Here is a 22852-nt window from a genome sequence, read left to right as displayed (position 1 = left end):
GTGTTATACTTTTTATTTTTTGTTAATGCAAAAAATAAATGTATATTTAAACTATGTACTTAAAACATCTTAGTTTTATTTAACTTTTGCTAATACAGATTGTCTAAAATATCTTGCAAATAAAAAAATTTCGCATTTAATGATATTAATTTATCCAAGTTTATTCACTGTAAAATATCATAGTAGTTTTTCAGTAGTCAATCTAATACTGTATAACTAAGCTTTATTTTGTTATAAATTTATACGTTTTACTATATTTTTTCAACAAATTTAGTAGGTTTTTCTTGTTATTGAAAAAATTATTCTAATCAGTCACAGAAAACTTGTATGTACTTGTGTTTGCAGAAAGTAAAAAAAAAATATAGTTTATTTTAGTATAAAGTTTTCAATTGTAATCTTTAAGTAATAATTTGCTCATCACAACCTGTAGATAATACTTTGCAAACTTTTGTTTTTCCTTTTTTACACCAATTGCAAGCTTTTAATGTAGTTTTAAAATCAGTAAAATATGTAAATAAAAAATGAGAATGATTAACAAAAATATATCAAAACTTAGAAAGCTGTCTTTGACTCCAAAGGAAAAATAAAACGAAGTTATAACAGAGTTAAATGTTGCCGAAGAATAATAATTCATAAAAAAAAAGATAAAAATAACTTAGAGTATTTAGTAAGTTTTATTTTAATAATGAGAGAAAACTTTATGTAATCTTTGAATCTAATAATGGAAGAGACTTTTATTCCTATTTTAGTTAAAAAAAAATTAAAGAAAAATCTAGTACGTAAATAAACTTTAATGAAACTTTGTGAATTTTGTTAAATACTGTTGTTTATTGAAAGAAAAAAGGGCTCAAAAAGTTTGGTCTAAGTACTAAGTGTTCTTATAACTGATACTATAGTTGTTAGTAAACAAAATAAGAAAATAATAATTAATAAAAGCTACAAAATCTATAGAATATAAATTTATTTTTTGTCATTTGAAATACTAATCAAAAGCTTTTAAAAATAAAAGATTCCGTAAGAAGCTAAAAACATTTAATTCTATTTTTGTTTCTGATCTGAAAATGAAACAAGTAGTTCAAATTTTTTTAAAAGGTTTTCTTATAATCTTTTGAAACTTTTTACAGTCTAATATTTATCAAATAACACCTAGATAGAAGCTAGTACTACAGTTTTAATGTCCAAACTTTTTGTCACTAAGTTGAGAATTTTTTTTATTTTTATTTTATAATATTTACAACGAAAAATACAAATAAACTTTATCAAATTTTATAAATTGTGCTATGGAAGTTAAAAATACTCCAAATATATAACATTAGATTAAAAAAAACTATAAAACTTAAGTGAAGCTTTGTGACTATATTTTTAGGAATATATCGAACAGAACACAAACAAGTTGTTTTATAACGTTCTTTAACTACTTCTAACATTTTATTCATAAAATTGCGTACTTAAAAAAATACGATAACTCTATTATACTTTTTGATAAAAACGCCTATCGTAAACAGAAGCACTGTTGTTTTGTTGTGCTACCCCTTTTCATACCAAAATGTATGTAAAAATATATTGCTAAAAAAATTGGTTTTACTGCAGCTTTCACATAAGTTTCAAAATTTTTACTTAGTAAATTATTTTTAATAAGTGTTTTGTTATTTTTGTTCGACAAAATATAAACAAAAGCTTCTAGGTAAAAGATTGAAAGGAAATAGATTAACCGCCTACAAACTATTTTGAAATAAAGTTTTATTTTCATTAAAGAATTATTCAGGCAGTTAAAGAAAAATTTAATAATACTTTTAATTACTTTAAACTAACAGATATTCAGTGTTAAACTTTATATTATTATGTTATAAACAAGCAGTTTAAATATAAGGTTTAGTTTAAAACTTTTTGTTTTAACAATTTTCATTTATATTTAATTTGAATGAACTTAAAGTATTTTTGTTAATTCAAAATAAACAAATGGTTGAGTGCTGCAAAAACATTGGAAAGTGTCTTTTCTTTATATTCAACACCGTTTTTTGGGTTTGTAATTATCAATATTTTATTGAATTTTGTTTGACTTTATTAAATCTTAAAACATTAATAGTAGGTTTCTACAGATTTTCCACTGCTTTTATAAGCATTGAAATACAAAAAGTGTAAAAATTGTCAATGTTTACGTAAATAAACAAGTATAAAATTGTTCGATTTAGGTTTAAGTTCAGTGAAGTAGTTTCGTAAAATTAAGTGTACAAACGTCGAAAGTTAACAAAAAAAAGTTACTAAGATTATAAGAAAATAATTTAAAGATTATGCCTCACTTTTCCTTAAAGTTGAATTTTTTTTTTTAAAGTTTTACTTTTTAGATGTACTTACTGTATGAAGTGTTTTATCTGTTTGTAAAATGAAAACTATTTGAGAAAATATTTCAGATCTCTAAATGATAAACATGAAGAATAACCCAAAACAATAACAATAAAATCAGTTCTTTTAATATTCAGTCTTTTTATATTTAAGATAAAAATTTGTAAGAAAAATCACAATTGAGTATAAAAATTTCCATTTTATTTTTACCAGGTGGTAGGTATAGCATTCATGGCCATTGGAATTGCTGTTCTGGCACCTGGTAAGTTTCACGATGTTATAGGAGAGCTTGGACATGAGACTATGAAAATAAGTTAGTTTTTAAAGTATGATTGTACGTAACAGATCGTTTTTATAAATCTATTTTTAACAACTTAATAAAATGCTTTTAGAAACAAGTGATATTTTTATTATCGTTATATGTTTTTTGTAGGTAATACTTTATTCAAGGATCGCAAACTAAACAGTGAAAAATGCAGATATCAATTCAAAGAGTTAAAGATTGTTTTTAAAATTTTATAAAGCTATTCTCAGCATCTTTAAAAAAAAATATTGTTGCTCGAACTATTTTTTTTTAATTTTAGAAAACGATATTAATAAGCCAGCTTACTTCTTTAACCAGTTTTAACTCTCACAAACAGCATATTAAGAATAAGTCTTATACACAATAAAAATTCTATATAAAATGCCTAGGCTAACTGAATATAATTCTGTAAGGTGGAATAGTATTGGTGACGGTCGGAACCACGTCTTTTATAGCAGGATTTGCGGGCTGCTGTGGGGCAATCAGGGAATCAAGATCTCTTCTATCTATTGTTGGTTATATTATGTAAACTAGTTTTTAAATTTCATCAAACACTAACTATAATGAAGCTTTAGAATGCGACATGTGTTTTATAATGTTGTTTGAAAATATGTCAATCTTAAGTTTTTATTATATTTATTTGCCATTGTAAAACACAGTTGACTTACTATTTTATTAACTTAGAACACTGCCTTTTAGTTTAAAAGCTATAAAAAATCAAATAGAATAAATTTGATAAAACATAATTTTTGAACAGTACATATTTTTCTTGTCCATCATTTTGCTAATGGAAATTTCTTGTGGATGCTTTATGCTGGCAGAACATAACAAGGTTAGTAAATCTTACTCTTTATATATGTTATATATAACATCATCAAAATTATTTAAACCATAAAGAAATAAAAATAATAAAAAAAAAAAACATATACTTCAGAGTTATATACAAAACTTTTACTATATTTTATATGTTTTTAAAATAGATAAAGTTTCTTCATGTTTCGAAATTTTAGATGCATTTCAGAAAAATTTTCTTATCTTTAGATTAAAATTTAAATTTGTCTTTGAAAAAAAGTAAAGCAAAGAATGGCATAAATAATTAATACAATGATTGCTATAACCATCGCAATATTTATGAATGACTTCTTATAGTTTTGTGTTTTATACAAAATTTAGCTAACAAAAACTATAAAAAGTTAAAGTAAAATTAAGGTACAGAAATAAAACAGCATATGTATGTTATTTCTTATAGCTAACTTAATTATAAAGTTTAAAAAATTACTTAATATATTAGTTATTTATAACTTATTTACATCAAAAAAATTTAGGTACGCAAATACTTGCTTGATAAATTCAGCAAAATAAAAGACGTGAAAGATACTTCAAAGGAAGCCGGTGGTCTCAAGTCTATTCAGTCCATGGTACTTTTTATTGTTTCAACCTTTAGTAACCATCAGCAATATTTTTAAATTATAATTTATATTTACAGTTCAAATGCTGCGGGTTTACAAGAGGATGCAAGGACTGGTACAAAAGCGAAGCTTACCAGTGTACATGTACTTCAGGTGAGGATTGCAAGGTTTACGACAAGAAGGAGTGTACTAACATGGACAAGCATGGAAAAGCGATGTACACTAAGGTAAGTTGAACTGAAGAATGTTTCTATTTTTACTAATGTTTCATTGGTTCAAGATATAAAACACAAAAGTTGATAATTTTCGACTTAACGCTGTTTGCATTTTTTGGTAGAATATTAAAACAGAGTTTTAGAGATCGTTAGAATATAGTAATAATTATTGTTACTGAAATTTAAGAATAGATTATGAGTAGGTGTTGCGTAAAAGCTTTATTGATTACGTTGTAAGAACATAAATGTTCATTAACTTATATATGAGGCAACTACCGTGTGCGGTTTAAACAAGACTACTACTACTAAGACTTATATGCTTACTAGTATAACACGACTAATTAAATGTCAGTGAAGTATAGATTTTTTTAGAATAACACGTGTATTAGACATTATAACTTGTTTTGTAAGTTTACTATAATGTTAATTTGTGTGATATTGGACCCGTTTTTTTTTGAAGTGGCAACAGAGGCTATTTTTGCCTATTTTTTTATTTTTGCTTGAACATATATGTTATAAAACATTAATCTTAAACATTTAGGTGTATAAATTATAGTAGAGTATTCACAGTTTCGAAAATAAAGTTTAATTAAGTTAAAATCTACAACAATAAAAGAAAACAAATGTTAAGTATCAATATTAAGAAATTAAAAATTGTAACCAAACAATATTTTGATCTTTTTATTATTTATGGTTTTTAAACCTAAGGTCCTTTAACTTAAAAAACGTTAAAAAAAAAAAAAGTACTATATATAAAGTATATATTTTGTAAACAAATAATAAAAGTAACGAAGTTATAAAATAAAAAGTAAACACTATAAATTTTATCAAACATATTCATATTTTCTGATTATAATTGTATTCAATGCAAATTAAATCAGTATAAGAGGAGACTATTTTAAGGTTCTTTGCATGCTTATACGAAAAGTACTTGACGTTGAACAAAGGACATACAGAATTCACTTCGTGCTTTTAAGCTTTTTTTAAGCATATATTGTTGAACAACACCATGACTAATTTCGACAAAAGCACAAATCCTTTACTTAACAAATTCCCGCATCGAAAAATCATCAAAATAAGTTTTAAACCATATTAAAAGGCTATTATTGCTTAAAATAGTTTTCAAGAAAAGTTAAACTTTTCTTAAGAAGAAAAAACTTCATAGTAATTTTAAATACATAAACATGCTTTAATTCCTTAAAAAAATACTTAAACTTATAACTAAATAGTGTTTGCAAAAGTTTATGTATACTCTTAATTTTTAAACACTGAAAAATACGACACCAAAAACACTGAACAAGAACAATAATGTAAATAAGTGCAACTCAAATGGTAGATGCATTAAATATAACTACTCATAATTACATTTAAGTATACGCAAGCAAAACTTACTGTAAAGCTTACTAAAAAACAAAGGAGCCTAGCGTTCTAAATATCTAAATGTTTTCTATACAACTTTGGGCAATGTAACGTGTACTTATAACTTTGTAGAATTTTTGGAAAATAAAAAACTTTTTATTTAAAACGATTTTGATAAAGACAAAAAAATAACGAAGAACAACACACAACCAAGGGAAGATTTGAGATACTTAAAACTATGATATTCTTACTATACAACTTTAGTAATTACATTTACAATCAAACAGCCATGTTACGAGAAATCAGTTGAGTACCTGGAAAGCCACATGGCCAGCATTGGAGGTGCCATAGTCGGTGTTGCTGTTGCCGAGGTATTTAGTTTGTTATCAAAAAAAAGAATTAACAACTGCTATAATTACCGAACGATTAATTATACTAAACATATAAGAGCTAGCGTAAATTTTGGCTAAAAATTATTTATCAAAACAAACTTACAAATTATATAAAAAAGCTTTAATGTTAAGAAAAAAATCATGCGACCAAAATGTTGTGAAAACATTTTTTGTTAGTATTTAAAAGTATTTTTCAACTAAAAGTAATTTTTTTTTCTTTTAAGCAAAATTCATTGTCTTTTTAATAACTTTAGAAGTTTTTTTTTAAATTTTATGTGTATCTAAAACAAATACATATAGAGATTTAGATTTCTATTAACTGTTCGATAGAAAATTTTCTATAACAATTATATTTTAATTCATAATTGAACTGCATCTTTTTTATTTCCACATTTTGTTTGTTGAAATAATGTGACGAAATTAATCACAAATTTATAAGGCTTAAAGAAACATGATTTCATCATTCACGTAAAACATATACGTGCACCAAAAGACTAAAGTTTTTATTGATTTATAAGTGTATATAAACAAACCTAAAAAGCTAATTATAACAAAGATACTTATTTTCAGCTACTAGGATTGATTCTTGCCATTATTCTGTGCAGAAACATGAAAGATGGGCAATATGAAGCTTACTAACTGTTTTTCTTCTTGTTTTTAAAGCGTTTAAAAATTTTTGTGCTTCACTTTTAGTATTTTGATAGACATGTTTAAACAGTAAACTAATGATTAGAAAAATATTTAAAGATAAATTAAGTTTAAATATTATGTTTTAACTAACTAAAAATTCTAATCTTGAATAATTTTTTAAATATTTTTAATGCTTATCAGGCTTTATGTCTAAAATTGTTATGTAAATATTTTTTTGGTGATTAAATACCAATTTATCATTTTAAAGGTTTTGAAGTTTCGATAAAGTTTTTAATTATACATGAGCATTTTAATTTCCATAAAATTGTCTTAAATATTAATTCTAGGTTCAGCTTAAAAAGTCTATTAATCCAAATATCAAACTAAAGAAAGTAAGCAGTGAAAGTATAAAAGTATAACAATTTAATATTAATTTTTTAAATTTGTTATTAAACAGTTAAAATAAAGTATTATTTTTGAGATGAAAAATATAAGTTTAAGATTGTTAAGAATAAGTTTTAATAAAAATAAGTAATAGTTAACACAACTATAACAACTTTTTTATGTGATCAAACTTTAATAAACAATTTAAAGTTCCTTATTTCACATTAGACTAATTCTAATCAAGCGATCTTCAAATTAAACTTAAAAAATTCTGGTAAACTAAACAAAAGAAATTTATGTTAAAAATACTTTATGTTATGTCTCATTGATAAACTTTTGACGAGTAATTAGTTTTTTTAAACACTTAAGTTATATACTTCTGTTCTTTTAGAAGAAATACCAGTAACAGGATTATTCTTAAATGAATTAACTAATTGTGCACCATCTTAATATACGCATTATCACAAAGATTATTGAAGCGAATGCTTTTGATGTAAATAAACTTTTTATGTTGTAAAATGTACTTTCAATAAAATTTTTAACTAAGTTATAGAATGATAAAATATAATTGATTTTCAAAAGTTTTTGTTTCACATAGTTTAGTCTAGATAAAACCCTATGTAGTATTGTTTAAGATACTAATTTTTATATAAAGTACAGTATAAAGATGATCATACTTTAGCATTAAAAAAAGGTAGGACACAGTTTTATTAATTATATATATATTGTTAAAACAAACCTCATTTAAATAAAGATAACTTTAGTATAGACTACTTTTGCTGATTTATGAAACTATAGAAATTAAATTTATTACTAGAATACACTTTTTATAGTTTTTGTAATTGTTCGAAGTATTCATGTTTTGGCATGTAAAATTTTAGAAAATAAGGTAAATGGGTAATTATCTTTTATAATAGTGACTACTAAATGCGAAAGTAAGCTAATTAAATAGCTAAATTAAAAAAAAAATCTCTGAATATATTTCTTGAATGGTTGTTATAGCTTTCAACTTTTACATTGCTGACATTTGATCTTAACTTAGAAGAACTTAAGTATTATACCTAAAAACTATATGTAAAGTTGAAAACGATATATTTATAACAACAATACTTTTACCAAATAAAAATAGTTATATAACTCTTAAATGATCAAAATACTTAAAATTTGAAATTAAAATAGTTTTAAGGATTTAAAAAAAAACTAATTTAATGATTCCATTGTTTGATATGTCAAATTTATAAAAAAAACAAAGGTTCTACAACTAATAAAGCATGGAAGAAAAAAGTAATTCTACCAAGTCTAGACATAATCAGGTTATAGTTTTATGTATTGAATCAAAAGAAAATCTTTAGAGAAAGTTATTTTGTAAATTATCTTTTGAGGTCGATATATATAAGTTAAGTTAAGTATTTTTTAAAAACTAAAAGCTTAATGACAACGGTAAAAAAAGTTTTGTACAAATAATAAAGAAAAGTTGATTAAGTACTACATTTACTTGCTACAGAAATACAGAAAAGTCTTTCACAAAAGTATTGAATTTAGGAAGGTGAACATTATAAATTATAATGCTTCGTTTTTTCAAAGACAAAGAACAATATTAAATTCAATTAGAGACTTTGAAATAATCTGAATATAGTTGTCTTTTCTATGTCTTGGAAAAGTATGATTTATAAAAGAAAAAAACCGAAAAACATATTTCGTTGTTGTAGTTGTTAAAAAAAAAATCTAAATGAATGGCAAAAGTAAACAGTTAAAACTACGTATAATAAACAAAACACTACATCAAATTATATTTTAGAGGTACATATTGGTTTTACAACTTTTTTATTTTCTTACATTGTTTCCCAAATGCCCCATTTTTCGCAGTCAAAAAATAGATATAAGAATAGTGTTGAATTAAAAAGTTTTTAAATATATAGTTAAACACATAACAAAAATAAAGTTTTACAAACAGAAAAATTAACGATAAAATGTTATTCGATACTAATAAAAAACCAAGAAAACAGTGAATCAAGCCAAAAGAAAACTTGTTTAAATTAACAAAATACTTTTCTTACTAAAATATTTTGCATCTATCGTTCAAGTTATTCATTTTTAACAGTTTCGCGTGACACTGGCCTTCAAATATTTTTAGAAAAAAAAAGGTAAAAAATGTTTGAAATTCTAAATGCAGTTCCTGCACTTGGCTTGGAACGCGTGGTGGAAGGTGTTGGAGGTGCAGGAGTGGCCGAAGCACCCGCAGCACCCCTGGTGGAACGACCCGTAGAAGCTGGCTCCCATCGCTTCGCACGACTTGTGGCACTTGTCCCTGGTCAGGCACTTGTCCACGAAGGCCACGGTGCACACCGCGTCCGGGTCGTCAGCGTGCCGGTTCAGGTTCTTCAGGGCCAGCTCGTAGTCCCTCGTGGTGAACCTTCTCCTGACTGGACCTGCTTGTTTGAAAGTTTTGATTGTTGTGAGCTTGTTAACAAAAAAAAAATAAAGTGTTTGTCTGGTTTGTTTGTGCGGTTCAAGAGCACTTTTTTAGCTATTAGTAAAGTATAAAATATTTTTTTGGTTTTTATAATGATATTGTTTAAACAGTAAAAACGAACTTTCAGCCATATGAAAATTAGTTTTAATAACATAAATATAAACTATTGAACAAAACAGACAAGCATATTGTTAGTATTTATACTTGTTTTAAAAGTTAAATTCTGTTTTTTGAACAACTAAAACTTGTGACTAGTATACTTTAAGACTTAATTCAGAAAAGAAAAAAATGTTTGTATTTGCCTACTAACTGAAAAAGTTTTACATGACAATAACTTATTGCTCAATTATAAAGGTAAAAAAAAACAGAACTTGTCTTTAACCAGTCAGTTTATAAATACAAGTTATGTGAACAAAAAAGTTTAACAAAATAACATATGTTTCTACCTTCTCTGTGTTTTGCTTACAACAAAAGATAAGGAAAATATTAATTGACTGTAACTTACCGTTTTGGTGATGCCTGCTGTGGTGGTGCGAGCTTGATGTGAGTCGCTCCACGTTGGGGTACTTGAATATTTGGTAGTTCAAACTGGATGACTGTCTGTCGGTCCACTTGGTGAAAAGTGCCGGCGAGGGACGCTCTATTTCGCTGAAGATGCTCATTTCCACGAGCTGTACGTTCTCAGCTATTTCCTTGTACGTCTGTTTGTTTGGTATGCCTGAAAAAAAAAATCAATAAAACAAAAGCAGTTGAACAGTTTCAGAGTGTTGTAAAGTTTAAAAATTAACCTTAGTTTAAGAAAACTTGTGTAAGATTTAAGTAAAGAAAAACAAAAAGAGTTACATATTTTCTATTAGTGTACCAATGTTTTGACTTTTTTAAATAACTCAGTGTTATAAGAAGTTTACTATTTTAGTTTATAGTATATTTGAAACTACTTATGAATAAACCCGGTTTTTATTTTATAATTATTTTAGTGAAAATATCATTTAACAGATTTCAGTACTAGTATCATCTGAGGATAAAGTTCATTAAGGTACACTTTGAAACTTGGCAAAATAGTTTGTAATGTCTTGTTTGTATTACAATTTACAAATTGAAAGTTTGAAAACTTAAAATAGTAGAATAGACTTAAGTTTTTATATGAAGCAAAATCGATGATAAAAGTACAAAGCCTAAAATATTTAAACACATTCACACATTGATATTTTTTAAAACTATTATTTGAAGTACTCAAACTGATTGATAGTTTTAAATAGATGTTTGACAACTTTTAGCAGAAATATTTTAACAACAATGCAAATTTTTTTAGTTTTTATTTGTTTTTCAAGTTTTATATAGTTTGATTATATATAAGTTTCAAAAAACAAATTATCTTATAAAATTTATTATAGTTTAAAAACAATCGATTGCTGTCCACTAAAAAATATATTACAATAAAAAAAAAAGTTATTTGGTGATTTAGTTTTGATAACGTAGACAGTATTGCTAATTAGTTAAAGTTAAATATTTGTTTCATAATTCATTTTTAATAAAACATTTCCGTCTGCAAATAAGACGTTTTATGTTTGATCTTGTTTTAGTTACCAAATGAAAAGGGAAGTATATAACATGGTTTAGCGTTTTTTAATTTCAGATTCAGATAACTTTTTTAAGGTATTAAAAATTAGCTTATATAATGTAAAACAGTTGATCTCATAACATTTTTTTGATTACGAAGTTTTCTTTTTTAAACTGAAAAAAGTAAACTGTTTATGCTGTTAGTATATATCTGTTGCTTATTTATTTTAATTACTCATTAAAAATAGTTAAGATTTAATTCAATGATTTATTAAAACTTTTTTGTAACCGAGCATAAACTTTTAACAGTGTATGTATTACTATTGTTCGAGGACCTTTACGCATAAGCACAACAAATTAAACCGATGGCTGTAACTGTGTAAACAAGTTTATGGCAAATAATGAAGTTTGTTTGTACAGTATGAATAAGAAGTAACATAATACATCAACAGGTAAGTTTGAATTGGACTTTTGTGTATGCTACTCTGTATTCATCGTACACTTGAGTTAACTTGTATTTACAAGAAAAGTACCTGTTTACACAAATTTAAAAGCTGTTTTTGTGTAACATGACAGCTTTTAGAAATAATTTCACACTTCAATAATCTCATTCAGGGTTATTGTGTATAAAATAATTCAAAAAGAACCTTTCTAAGCATGAAAGCATGTTGAAAATGTTTTAATAATTTATATTCCAAGAAGCTGTTACGAAAAATAGAGAGATATTTAATAGTTAATGTTTCACTTTTTTATTAAAAATTGTAAATTGCCTTCAAAAGAGACGTATTTAAGATTAAATGCCCGTTTGATATAAAAAAACTATTCAAAGCTTTTTCTTTCGTTTTTAATTTTTCTAACAAAAATTAAAAAAAAACTATGTGCTTATTCACTTGAAACTTAAAAAATACCGGACTAGCTTTATATTTTTTACTTTAAACAACGAAATGGTTCGTTTAAAAATAGTAACATACTTATTAAAATAAATTAAGTTACATACACTATAGTTTCAAGTAAAAAAAAAAGAAAACATTTTCAAATAAAAGTATTTAGGAATTAAGAGAACACTTTAAGACTAATAGTACTACTGACAAAAAGTTTAAATAGTAAATTAGCAAGTGCAAGAAATAACCCTAAGGATGAATATTTGTTATTAAAATGCTACTGTAAAGTCCAAAGCCTTTAACCTTTTAACGGAGTATAACAGTATTGTATGGTATTAGTTTTAAAACTAAGATTTTAAATTAAAGAAAAAAGATAACTTTCATCATTTAACGTTTAATTACTGGTTAAGCTCAATCAAAAGTATCGAATTAAGATAGAAAGATGTCTAAACTAACTGAAACAGGCACAGTCGTTCTATGTTATTTAATTTTTTAGTATCTATAGTAAAAATGATATAAAAATTTCTTGTAAAAACTCTAACAAAAAATATAAAAATGATTGGCAAGTTATTTAGTTTCAAAGGATTAAAGTAGAACAAAAAACTATAATCAACCAACTCATACAGTTGCTCTACTGGCAAACAATGTTGATCTATTAATTGAAATAAATGACAGTCTAATTAGCAAAGTAATAGTTCGACTTGTTTTTGAGAAGCCTGACAATCACATAAGTATTTATTCATCACGATAAAGTGATCGATGCTCAAAAATAACTATCCGATGGTTAGACTAACTGTGTTTTAATTTAATAATTTTTTCACTCAGTTATAATACAAATCATTTAAACAAATAAACAGCCAACCTACGCAGTCGCTGCACTGATCGAACCTGTCGCTCAGACACACCGCGCACCCCCTGCAGCATCCGCACTTCTCGAGCATGCTGGTGTCGCAACTGCACATCTCCTGTATCAGGCAGTAGGACACTATCGACGCGCACTGCTCCTTGTCACACGACTCGTGCTCCTGGGGATGCACCTGGTGCTCCACCTCCCCCCTCCTGAGCTGCTCCTCGTGCTCCTCGAAGGTGAGCTGGGAGGAGGAGAGCGGGGTGCAGGAGGAGGAGCGGACGGAGAGGAGCAGGCAGGTGATGAAGATGTTCCGCATCTTTTGTGAGTTTGTCTGGTGTGTTGCAACGTTAGTTTATGAAAAAATCTGTAAAGTTGGTTTTGAAGTTTTAAATGATAACATTCTCGTTTAATTAGTTTATTTCAAGCACATTTTGAAACAGTGCTTTCCAACCTCGTTTTAATAATCGCCTCCTTGCAGAAATTAAAAAAATAATCACCCCTTTTCTAGCTAACTTTGCCAATTTACTTTCACTTACCCCTCTGATAGTCTAAATCACCACCAAAAACTTGATATCGCCCAACTTTGAAAACCCCTTTTAAAGTATATTAGCTTGTGTTAAAGTATTGCCACTACATAAACCTACTGTAAACTAATAATACAAAATTAACCGTCTAAGGAATGCTTAAAGTATAAAATATAGTTTGTTCTGTCTAAGAATAAGTTATGTGTTGATAAATGTAAAATATTTTTTTATGTAAGATTAAAAAATAAATTAAGCTGTAAGATTTTATTAAAGCGTTGCATTTCAAAGCAGGACAAAAGATTAGAAATTTTGTAGATATTTCAAGTTAGAGAAACAGTAAACTGATAAAACCTTTATTTTTTGATCATAAACATATTTAAGTTTAATAATGATATAATTAGTAGTAAAGTTGTAGATGAAACTGATACTTTTTACTAATCAATAGAAAAGCGGAAAAAGTTAAAATTCAGTACAGCTTTGCAGTATGGTTTTAAGTACTTAGTTAATATCTTAACTTTATAAAACCTCAACAAAAAATATATTTGGTTTTATATACTAAGGAAACCTATGTACAGCATATATAACTCTAGTAATAAGTCTTCAACTAAAACCTATATAAACTTTAATCTGCTTAAGTAAATTATGCTGGTTTTATAAAATTTTATTTTTATTCAATAATAACAATGATAAAAAAAACTGAACTAGGCTAATTAAAAACGAGGCAGTTTCTTTAAAATGTTTAACGTTCATGTATTTCACTATCATGCAAAATAATCGATTGCACTTTTGTAAATCAAGTTGCTTTTACTGTTTTAACGAAAGACAAGTATGTCTTGACAAAAAGTAATACTTGAACATTTATAAAACAAAATGAACACCCTCGTCTTTAAAATACTACATGATTTTAATAAAATATTCAAGTTGTAAGAAAAGGCAAATAATTACTGAGACTTGGAACGCGTCGATCGGTTTAACCTTTTGCGGCATTCCGCTGAAATCGAGCGGATTATCCCGGTCTTAAGCCGTTTAGTGTCGCCAGTTCCGATTGACTAGTCACACGGCTTCGCTTTTATTTCCATCCTTAATCTCGACGGTCAATGACCTTTCTATGTTGGAGAAGCTTGCCTTCTTCATTGGTGGCATTTCGTGCGCTGATGCTGCTATTGAATGCTTAACAAATTGTTTTCGTGTTGTTACGAGGCTTAATGTGGCTTAATGAATAGCTTTGTTTTCAAGATAAAATTTTGGAACAAAGTAGTTTTCGGCGTTTTGGTGTTTTTTATTCGATTTTAAACATTTTTTAAAGCATAAATGGTTGTACTTTTCATATAAACATTTTTATGTACAAATTCAGTCTTATAAATCATACAACAATGATCTTATGCCATCTAAATACATTCTACATATTTGTACAAAATTAGGTAAAAAAAATATTTTTTTTTAACCCTATTTTGTTTGTACTACTAGTTAAACCTCGTTTATACATAGCAAATAAAAAAAACAGTTTATAAACTTATAAGAATAAAGAATTAAGTTGAATCCTTAACTTCTTCAAGTAAATAAAGGAAAACTTTAAACTATTCTTAAATTTTTTATCTCATTTGATCAAGTTTCCGACAAAAAGTCTAAAACAAGTTCTTGATTTTTTTCTTAAGTATCAAAGTACAATTAGTTAAAAAAAATCCATAGCAAACAAAGGTTAAGAAAATTCAACACTTTTCAAGAATTTTTTTAGTTTTTAGTACATTTATGCAATAGAACCATCTAACTACTTATATAAATCTTTTTCTGTATAAAGAAAGAAAAGTATTATGCAGTTTAGTAGATATTTTTGTTTTTAAAATAAAGCTTGCTAATAAAATCAATTCAACTTATATATTTTTTAAATTAACAGCACTAAAAGTTACGACTTTTATCTAAAATAAAATGATACATTTACGCTACCTACAAAATCTAAACTTTTACTTACATCTTCCTTCAAAATAAAGCTTTCTACTAAAGTTTACAAAAGTTAAACTAAGCTTAATTTATTGAATCTAAGTAAAACTAATCAAATTTAAAATATTCACATACTTTTAAATTTTAACAACAAACAAAAACCTTTGACTACTTTAACATACTACCAAGTAGTAGGACCTTGCCTTAAATGATGATATCCTCAAAGCTAACAACGCTGAACAATACAGCTTGTTTGATAAGCAAACTTTCCATTTGTTTGTTTTGTTTAAAAGAAAAATTGTATATTTTAATATCAAGTATATATCAATAAAAAGCTGAGTAAAACAAGTATTCTAAAATCTTTAATTTCGCTTTTAGTTCAATACTTTTTCGTACTCAGTCTAGAACAAAAAAAAAAAGAACCGTTTTTGAAAATTTTTCAAACTGCTTAAATGTAACAGAAATACTGTTTTTTACACAGCTTAAATCTTTTTATTTTATAAAACTTTAAAAACCAATAAATTCCAGTGTACAGTGTGGAAAAGAAAGTAATAAAAATAAAACTTAGAAACGTTTGTATTTTAAACAACTATGCTGTTCAACGTTAGTAGATTTTAAAATAAGTATAATGAACATATTTTATTTTCGTAAATCTTCTTATCCATTAATAGTAAGAGCTTTTACATATGAAAAAAATAAATTTACATAAATTAAGGACAATTAACACATTTTAAAAGTGTTAGACGTACAAAACATGAATTCAAAAAACTGTTTTTAAAAAGAACAAATCTCACATAAAACATGCCTAAAATTCACTTGAACAAAGACTTATGTAGTAAGGTTATTGTTTTAAGCGTGAGCATAAGCTTTTAAAACGAGACACTATAAAAAAAAGGTTTCAGCCAAGCTTCTTAATCACCCAACCATAGAAATAACAGCAAAGTACTTTTTAATAATTAGATTAAAACTTTAAGACTTTGATAACTCTGTAACACAATAAACAAGTTGCTTAATCAAGTCTTAATGTAAAACTTAAACAAAAAACGTTTAGAATGGGTCATCAAATAAAAAAAAACTCTTACACTAAACTTAAAAGAGTAAAATTCCAAGTATGTTGTAAATTTTGTTTTAACAAAGCGTTTTTACACAAAACTGTTGTATTAAGAATAGTATTAAAAAAATAACAAAAAAGTGTTTGTATAAAAAATTAAACACACAACTATTAAACTGTTTTATTAAAACAAGTGTTCTTTTTGATACATAATGGTTTAAAGTTTTATAAATGAATTAAAAGTTTTGTATTTAGTCCATTAAAAAAAAACTTTAAAAATAAAATTCTTACTAAATCAATAAATGTTTGTTATTGAAATAAATAGTTTGTTTTAAGCAATATTTTCTACTTTTTGCAAATAAATAACGTTTCTTGAAAACAAAGAAGGTTTTGTCTAAAAGTTTTTAATTGAACATAAATAAAAGGATGATTGTTCTACAAAGTTTACTATTTGTTTTAATAAAAAAAAAATATATAATTTTATATAACATAACATATATATTTACTTATTATGACTAGATTATTTTACTTTGTTGTTTTATGCTAAAACTATTTTTAAAACTACTCGCACAACTTTAAAAAAAGTAAAACTAAATTCAAAATAACTGTTTTTTTCCTCCTAATTTTTGAATACGTTCTGCTATCGTAGTTACCGTATAAGGTAGAGATGAAAAAAAAATAATAATTTAAATACTAAAAAATTATGCTTTTAAAAGCGTGTTAAAAGGTAGCCAAGCGCCAAGTTTCAGTTGAAACGGTTCCAGTTATTTAATGTTTGAAGAAAATCATAAAAAGTATGCTGGGTTTTATTTTAGTAGGTGCTCTACAAAAGTTTTTAGATGTTTAAAGTACGCCCAGGAAATCGGATTTTTCTATTAATATAACTTTATTTACCATACCAGTGTAGTTAAAATTTATTTTTTATGTTCAATATTTTATACTAATTATACTTATTTAGATTTTTAAATATCTAAAACTCGTTTAAATACTTACTTTTATATGTATATTTATAAACTGTTAACGTGTTTAAACGTCAGTTAAAAAATGAAGCAATATTATTTTAAAATTACTACTATGGTAATTCTTATGTAAATCATTTACGTCAAAAGAATAAAAATGCTTTATTTTTTATTTAGACCGTTTAGTTGTTGCAGTTATAAATATTAAGAGGTTGATAATCGTTACCTAGTTAAAACTAGTTAACTAGATAAACCTAGTTAAATACTAATGATCAATTGGTTGAAAGAGCTTTAAATAATTTTATTTTGGTTTTATAAAAATTCGCTGATTGTAATTAAGCCTTTTTTTTTTACTTTTACAACTATTAAGTGTTTGTACAGTACCATTTAATTATTCATTAAGTTAAATACTTGATAAATACTTTGACATGGCAAAAAGATCGAACTTTTTGTTAAAAAATTAGTTTAAGTTAAAACTGAACTGTTGGATTTTCAATTTAAAGTTTGCAACACCTATTTAATTTTAAAGTGAAGTTTAAACATTTTATCTGTTAAGCTTGCCTAGCTCGTTTACAAAAAAAAAGGTTTAGCTCTAGTATGGTAATACTAGCATTTTTTTAACTAAGAAATAGCTATGAATGTATTTTACACTACATAAAGTTTGAATAAAAAGTTAATTTATAAATACAATAATGTTTACAAATACTTTTTCACATTAAAAATTAAATGTATTAAAGTCAGACTTGATTAAAGAAAATAAGAACAAGTGTTTTTCTATGCAAACATGCTTTTAAAAAATATTTTGAAATACTACAAAAAAATAAGAGCATTATATATACTATCTAACCTTCTATATGATGTCACATACAATTACAAAATTTCGAATACGCCTCACCTTTCTATTACGTGTTGTGGTTTTAATAATCTCTGTAGTCAACTTTTGAAGTCTAAAAACTAATCTGTTTAAGGGCCTCCTAATCTAACTTGTAGAAAGTCTAATCTAAGGCTCCGAGTTAGTCCATGAGAATTAGAAAGTAAACAAGTTGTTCGTAATTTAAAATTTTTTAGTAGTTAAGAAATTCTTAAGTTGTACTTTTGTTCAAGGCTTTTGCAATAGTTTTTTCTACTAAAATTGTTTTTCATTAAAAGTATGTTCTAAGACTTTATTACCTTAAATTTTATTGTCAGTATTGTTTAAAGCTTTAGTACATACTACAAAAATAAATATTGCTTAAAATTATCTTATTGTACCATATTAATTTCAAGAGAAGAAAACACTTTATACAGTATAAAAAAATAAAATTACTTGTTTTATAAAATTATATTTAAACAAAAATAAAGATTAAATTTGCTTTATAATTCTAATTAACATTTTTTTTTACTTTTTGTTTTGATAATGGTGTCCTTTAATAAAAAAAGTTTAAACGATTGATTTAATACAGAACATACTAAATGAGTTTTTAGTGTAACTAAACATATTTATCGATTTTAAAGTTATTTTTATTATCTAACGTCACATCATATATGCAGATTTCAAGTCGAGTATTGTTGAAATGTTGAACATAGCATAGGAAGTTGTGTAAAGATATTGTTAAAAACTACAATGCTTAAAAATTCAGTCATAAAAATAAACGAGGGATTAAAAAAAAATGATTACAAAATTAGCTAGACATGAAAAAGCTTGTTTGTTAAAAACTATATTGTATTATATCAAGATGTTATGAAATTAAATGTCTTTTCCTATTAAACTGTTTGTGTAAACAAATTTAATCAACAAAAGTAAGTTTAGTATGTTCGTTTATGATAAATATAAATGTTTATAACTCCATTTATAAAAAACTATTTTTAAATAGTTTTTCTTTTATATTTTGACAACTTTTGTAAATAAAAAATTGCCTAGTCTACCTCCGCCTTCCTTATATGGGTGAAAACTCAATAAGACCGGCTAAGCAAGCTTCGTTAGCTGTAAAATCCTCCTTTAATAGCGTTTCGCTACGTGTTGTGTACAACACCAACCCCCCTTTTAAGGGAATTGTGAAAGATGCAACACCTTTCCATGATTTAAGTAATGTAGTATACATATTTAAATGTCATTGCGGAAATGACTACGTAGGTTGAACATCTCAACGTTTACATGTCAGGCGAGAGCAGCATGTCACGAAAAAGCTAAAAAGTTTTATTTTCAATGACGACATTAAGCCGAAAGGTGAACAGTCATCTATCCAAGAGCACCTCCTCAACAACCCTGTATGTGCTGAGAACTACTTGGAAAGTAGGTTCAAAATTCTATTTAGAGCGAGAACCACTTACCATCTCTCAGTTCTAGAATCTTTGTTTATTAGAACTCGTGAGCCGAAAACTTGCAAACAAAGAGATTTTTACAATTTAAAATTTTATAAATAGCGTGTTTTTAGTATTATTGTTGTCGTTTATTGTCGTAATTTTGTAATGTACTTTTTATTTAATTTGTTTTTAGGTAAAATTTCTACTATCTTAAATGTTTTTGTATTAAACAGTTTTTTTTTACAAACAACTTCAAATTCATAAGTATAATTCAACTCTAATTTAAACATTTTAAACAGACTTTTATGCTTTATGACGTAACAATTTTTAGCTAGGTGTTTCAAAATTACTGTTTATAACTAAATTTACACTATAATATTTTTAGTTTTTAGCAAGTTTATTCTGATGATGAGCTAAACGAAATTAATAAACCTTTTTAAAATGAGTGATTTATGTTTTAATTTTTAGTTTAAACCAGTACCAAAACCAAACTATTCAAAAAATTGCTCTTAAAATGGTTGTTTGATAGTTTTTGAATAGGTTGTAAACTTTAATAAATTCTAGTTCGTAGACAACTACAAGGTGTTTTTATATATTTGTACTTTTAGTGTGTTTGATATCTTGTGCATTCTTTCAAAAATATAAAAACGTCTTGGAAAGTTAAACTATTTATTCTAGATAAGAATTTCTTATGCATGTTAAAGTTTTAAATATTTATCACGGAAACCGATTCAATCAAAAAATTAAAAAGAAGAAAAACAAAAAAAATTGTAAAAACAACGAGCTTCAAGACAACCAAGACTTTTAAAAAGTGAAGTGTTTAAAACAACACACAAAACCATGAACGTCTCACGGCGCCACAGTTTAACTTCTTCAACTTTCTTGCTCACTGAGGTCACTCCATCAGGCAAAAACAACAAACTTGTCCTTGCCTCGCTCGAACCACCTGCATTTTCAAACCTTCAGCATTTGAAACAATCAAGTTGACGAAGTCAAACGAGCGCGACATTTGTTGGCTTGTACGCACTCATTGAAACTGATCGGGATGGTGATTAGCAAGGGTGCAAGTGCTGTTAAACATGAATTATGACATAAAGTTTCAACGTAAACTAGTTGTAACTTGGCCGCTCCAAACCCGCATTGGTTTGCAGCCAACTAAGAAATACGTTTGATTTTTCTAAAAAAATGTATTTTAATTTAATTTTATTTATTTCAGTAAAAAGAATAAAGATTATAATATACTTTTTTAGAAAAGTCAAACGTATTTCTTAGTTGGCTGCAAACCAATGCGGGTTATTAAAAACTACCAAGAGTAAGCTATGAAAATTTCATAGATTGATTAAAAAAAAATTACAATCAAGTTAAAAATTGACAAAAAATATTATGTCAAATATCAAAATTTTTAGTTCGAAGCACTGCTTAAACAACTTAAATATCATTAGCTTATAATATTAATAAACTGGAAAAGTAGCTGTTTTTAGATGTTTTAACTTGAGTTTTGTAAATTGACTACTTTTAATATATATGTGTATTTCGGGAAAACTCTTTTTACAAATTAGTTACCTAAAAGCTAAAAATCTAGGATTTTTCACAAATTTTTACTAACTTTTAAATAGTTTGTTGAAGAAAGTTAATATTAAAAATTTAATAAAACAACTTTACTCATGATTTAACCGGCTCTAACTCATGATTTAAATAGCTTTTCAGTTTTCTTACATTAGTTGTTAAGTAGATATTGTATAAAAATTACAGCTAATTACTTTATAGATAGTTGATCGATTTAAAATGTAGCATATACTTGTTTGTATACTACAAAATAATTAGAATTTTAGTATAAGAGTACATTTAAATTTAATACTGCTCATAGAAATAAAAAAATAGTCAGATAGTATTTTTGCAAACTATAACTTTATCACATTTATTTTCTTAAGAATTTTTTTAAAATTTAATTAATTTTATCGAACTAAAACAAAACAATCTATTTAGGACGAAGTTAAAATCGCACCTAACAAACTTATTAAAGAAAAACGATGCTTAATCTACTAAGTTGAAAGAAAGACCATATGGTCATCAAAATACACACCACTTATTTACTTTAGCATTTTCATCTATGTATATATATATATGTATATAAATGAAACTTATACATGTAAAGCTTTTACTTTGAAGAAAAAACATTTAGTAAACATAACGTATAGTAAAACTTATCAGTAGTTGAGCAGAAACAATGTTATTTATAAGTTTACTAAAAAGTGTAAACTCAGATATCTACCTTGTTATATATTCTAAATAATAGAAACTTATTTTAAATAAAATTATATAACTTTGTTTAAACCAAGCTAAATCAAACTTGATACAAACAAGCTTTATTCACTGTAGCAATAGTGAAAAAAATAAAGCAAAACTTTTACTTATACAAAACTATAAGTTATGATATTTTTGTTTTATACAAACATTAATAATAAGAAAATTTGATAGCGAGCCGTGTCAAGGTTTTTTTTAAGATTTCAAAATTATAGAGGAGCACGCAACTTAAAAAACTTGAAAGTAACCATAAAAATTCAAAGCAACAAACCTTAAAGGGTAGTTAAGCAAAAGTACATTACTCTACGTTCATAAAAGTTATTTGAAAGTTTCTAGGACTTATGTAAACTTTAAAATACAAAAACGAAAAAAAAACCTTTAATAATAATGTCGATTGTTCGACTGGAGAAAAAAAAAACTATAATTGTATTTAACTGTACAGTAAACGAGAAAACTTTGAAACGTATTATTAGGAAATATTAGATAGAATAAAGTGTATTTCATATATGCAAAAATATAAGCTATATTCAAAGTAGAATATTATGCAAGAACTTTTGTCTTACAACTATGTTTGCTTGGTTCAATTTAATGGGTTAAATGAGAAAATAATACAGCAGTTTTACTCAAATTTAAGGGATAAAAATAAAGTTCAATAGCGTTAAAATATATTCTAAATGTTAAAAACTATGTTTAATATTGGGATAGACATTTTTTATAAGAAAATTAAAAAAGCATTTTGATAATATAGGGATTACTATTTTGATTAAAATAACATTGTACAAGCTTTAATGTTTGATTTTTTATGATTTTAGCTTACTACTTTAAAACCTTTTTGTAGTTGTTTGCTTACTTTAAACTTTTAATATCAACAGTAATTTGTTGTTACATTAAGTAAACTTTAAGATAGTTTTATTACACATATGTTTTTTTTAATTTAAAGTTCAGATATATTAAAACTTAAACCATTTTAATAATTACAGTTTAGTTTGTTAT

At 25.7% G+C, this 22852-nt stretch overlaps 2 protein-coding genes across 3 annotated transcripts; one reads left to right on the top strand and one right to left on the bottom strand.

Moving 5' to 3' along the window:
* Positions 1–1939: 1939 nt before the first annotated feature.
* Positions 1940–7046, top strand: LOC145840854 (CD82 antigen-like). The gene is made up of 8 exons (XM_082948195.1): positions 1940–2022; positions 2557–2656; positions 3061–3158; positions 3405–3479; positions 3973–4065; positions 4134–4283; positions 5918–6001; positions 6593–7046. Exons 1-8 carry the CDS (start codon positions 1960–1962, stop codon positions 6659–6661), a joined length of 732 nt encoding a protein of 243 aa, XP_082804321.1. The 5' UTR covers positions 1940–1959; the 3' UTR covers positions 6662–7046.
* Positions 7047–8295: 1249 nt separating this feature from the next.
* On the bottom strand, positions 8296–13159 carry LOC145840408 (twisted gastrulation protein homolog 1-B-like). 2 transcript variants are annotated; one of them, XM_082947659.1, is made up of 3 exons: positions 12813–13159; positions 10015–10227; positions 8296–9468 (listed from the first exon to the last, which is right to left on the bottom strand). In XM_082947659.1, exons 1-3 carry the CDS (start codon positions 13114–13116, stop codon positions 9200–9202), a joined length of 786 nt encoding a protein of 261 aa, XP_082803785.1. In that variant the 5' UTR covers positions 13117–13159; the 3' UTR covers positions 8296–9199. The 2 variants fall into 2 exon arrangements, with proteins under 2 accessions (XP_082803785.1, XP_082803787.1); XM_082947661.1 differs by having other exon boundaries at positions 8296–9465.
* Positions 13160–22852: the final 9693 nt, after the last annotated feature.

Source organism: Thalia democratica, chromosome 7, assembly GCF_965202585.1.
Source record: "Thalia democratica chromosome 7, ktThaDemo2.hap1.1, whole genome shotgun sequence".
Taxonomy (NCBI): Eukaryota; Metazoa; Chordata; class Thaliacea; order Salpida; family Salpidae; genus Thalia; species Thalia democratica.
This window is presented reverse-complemented; position numbering and strand designations above follow the sequence as displayed.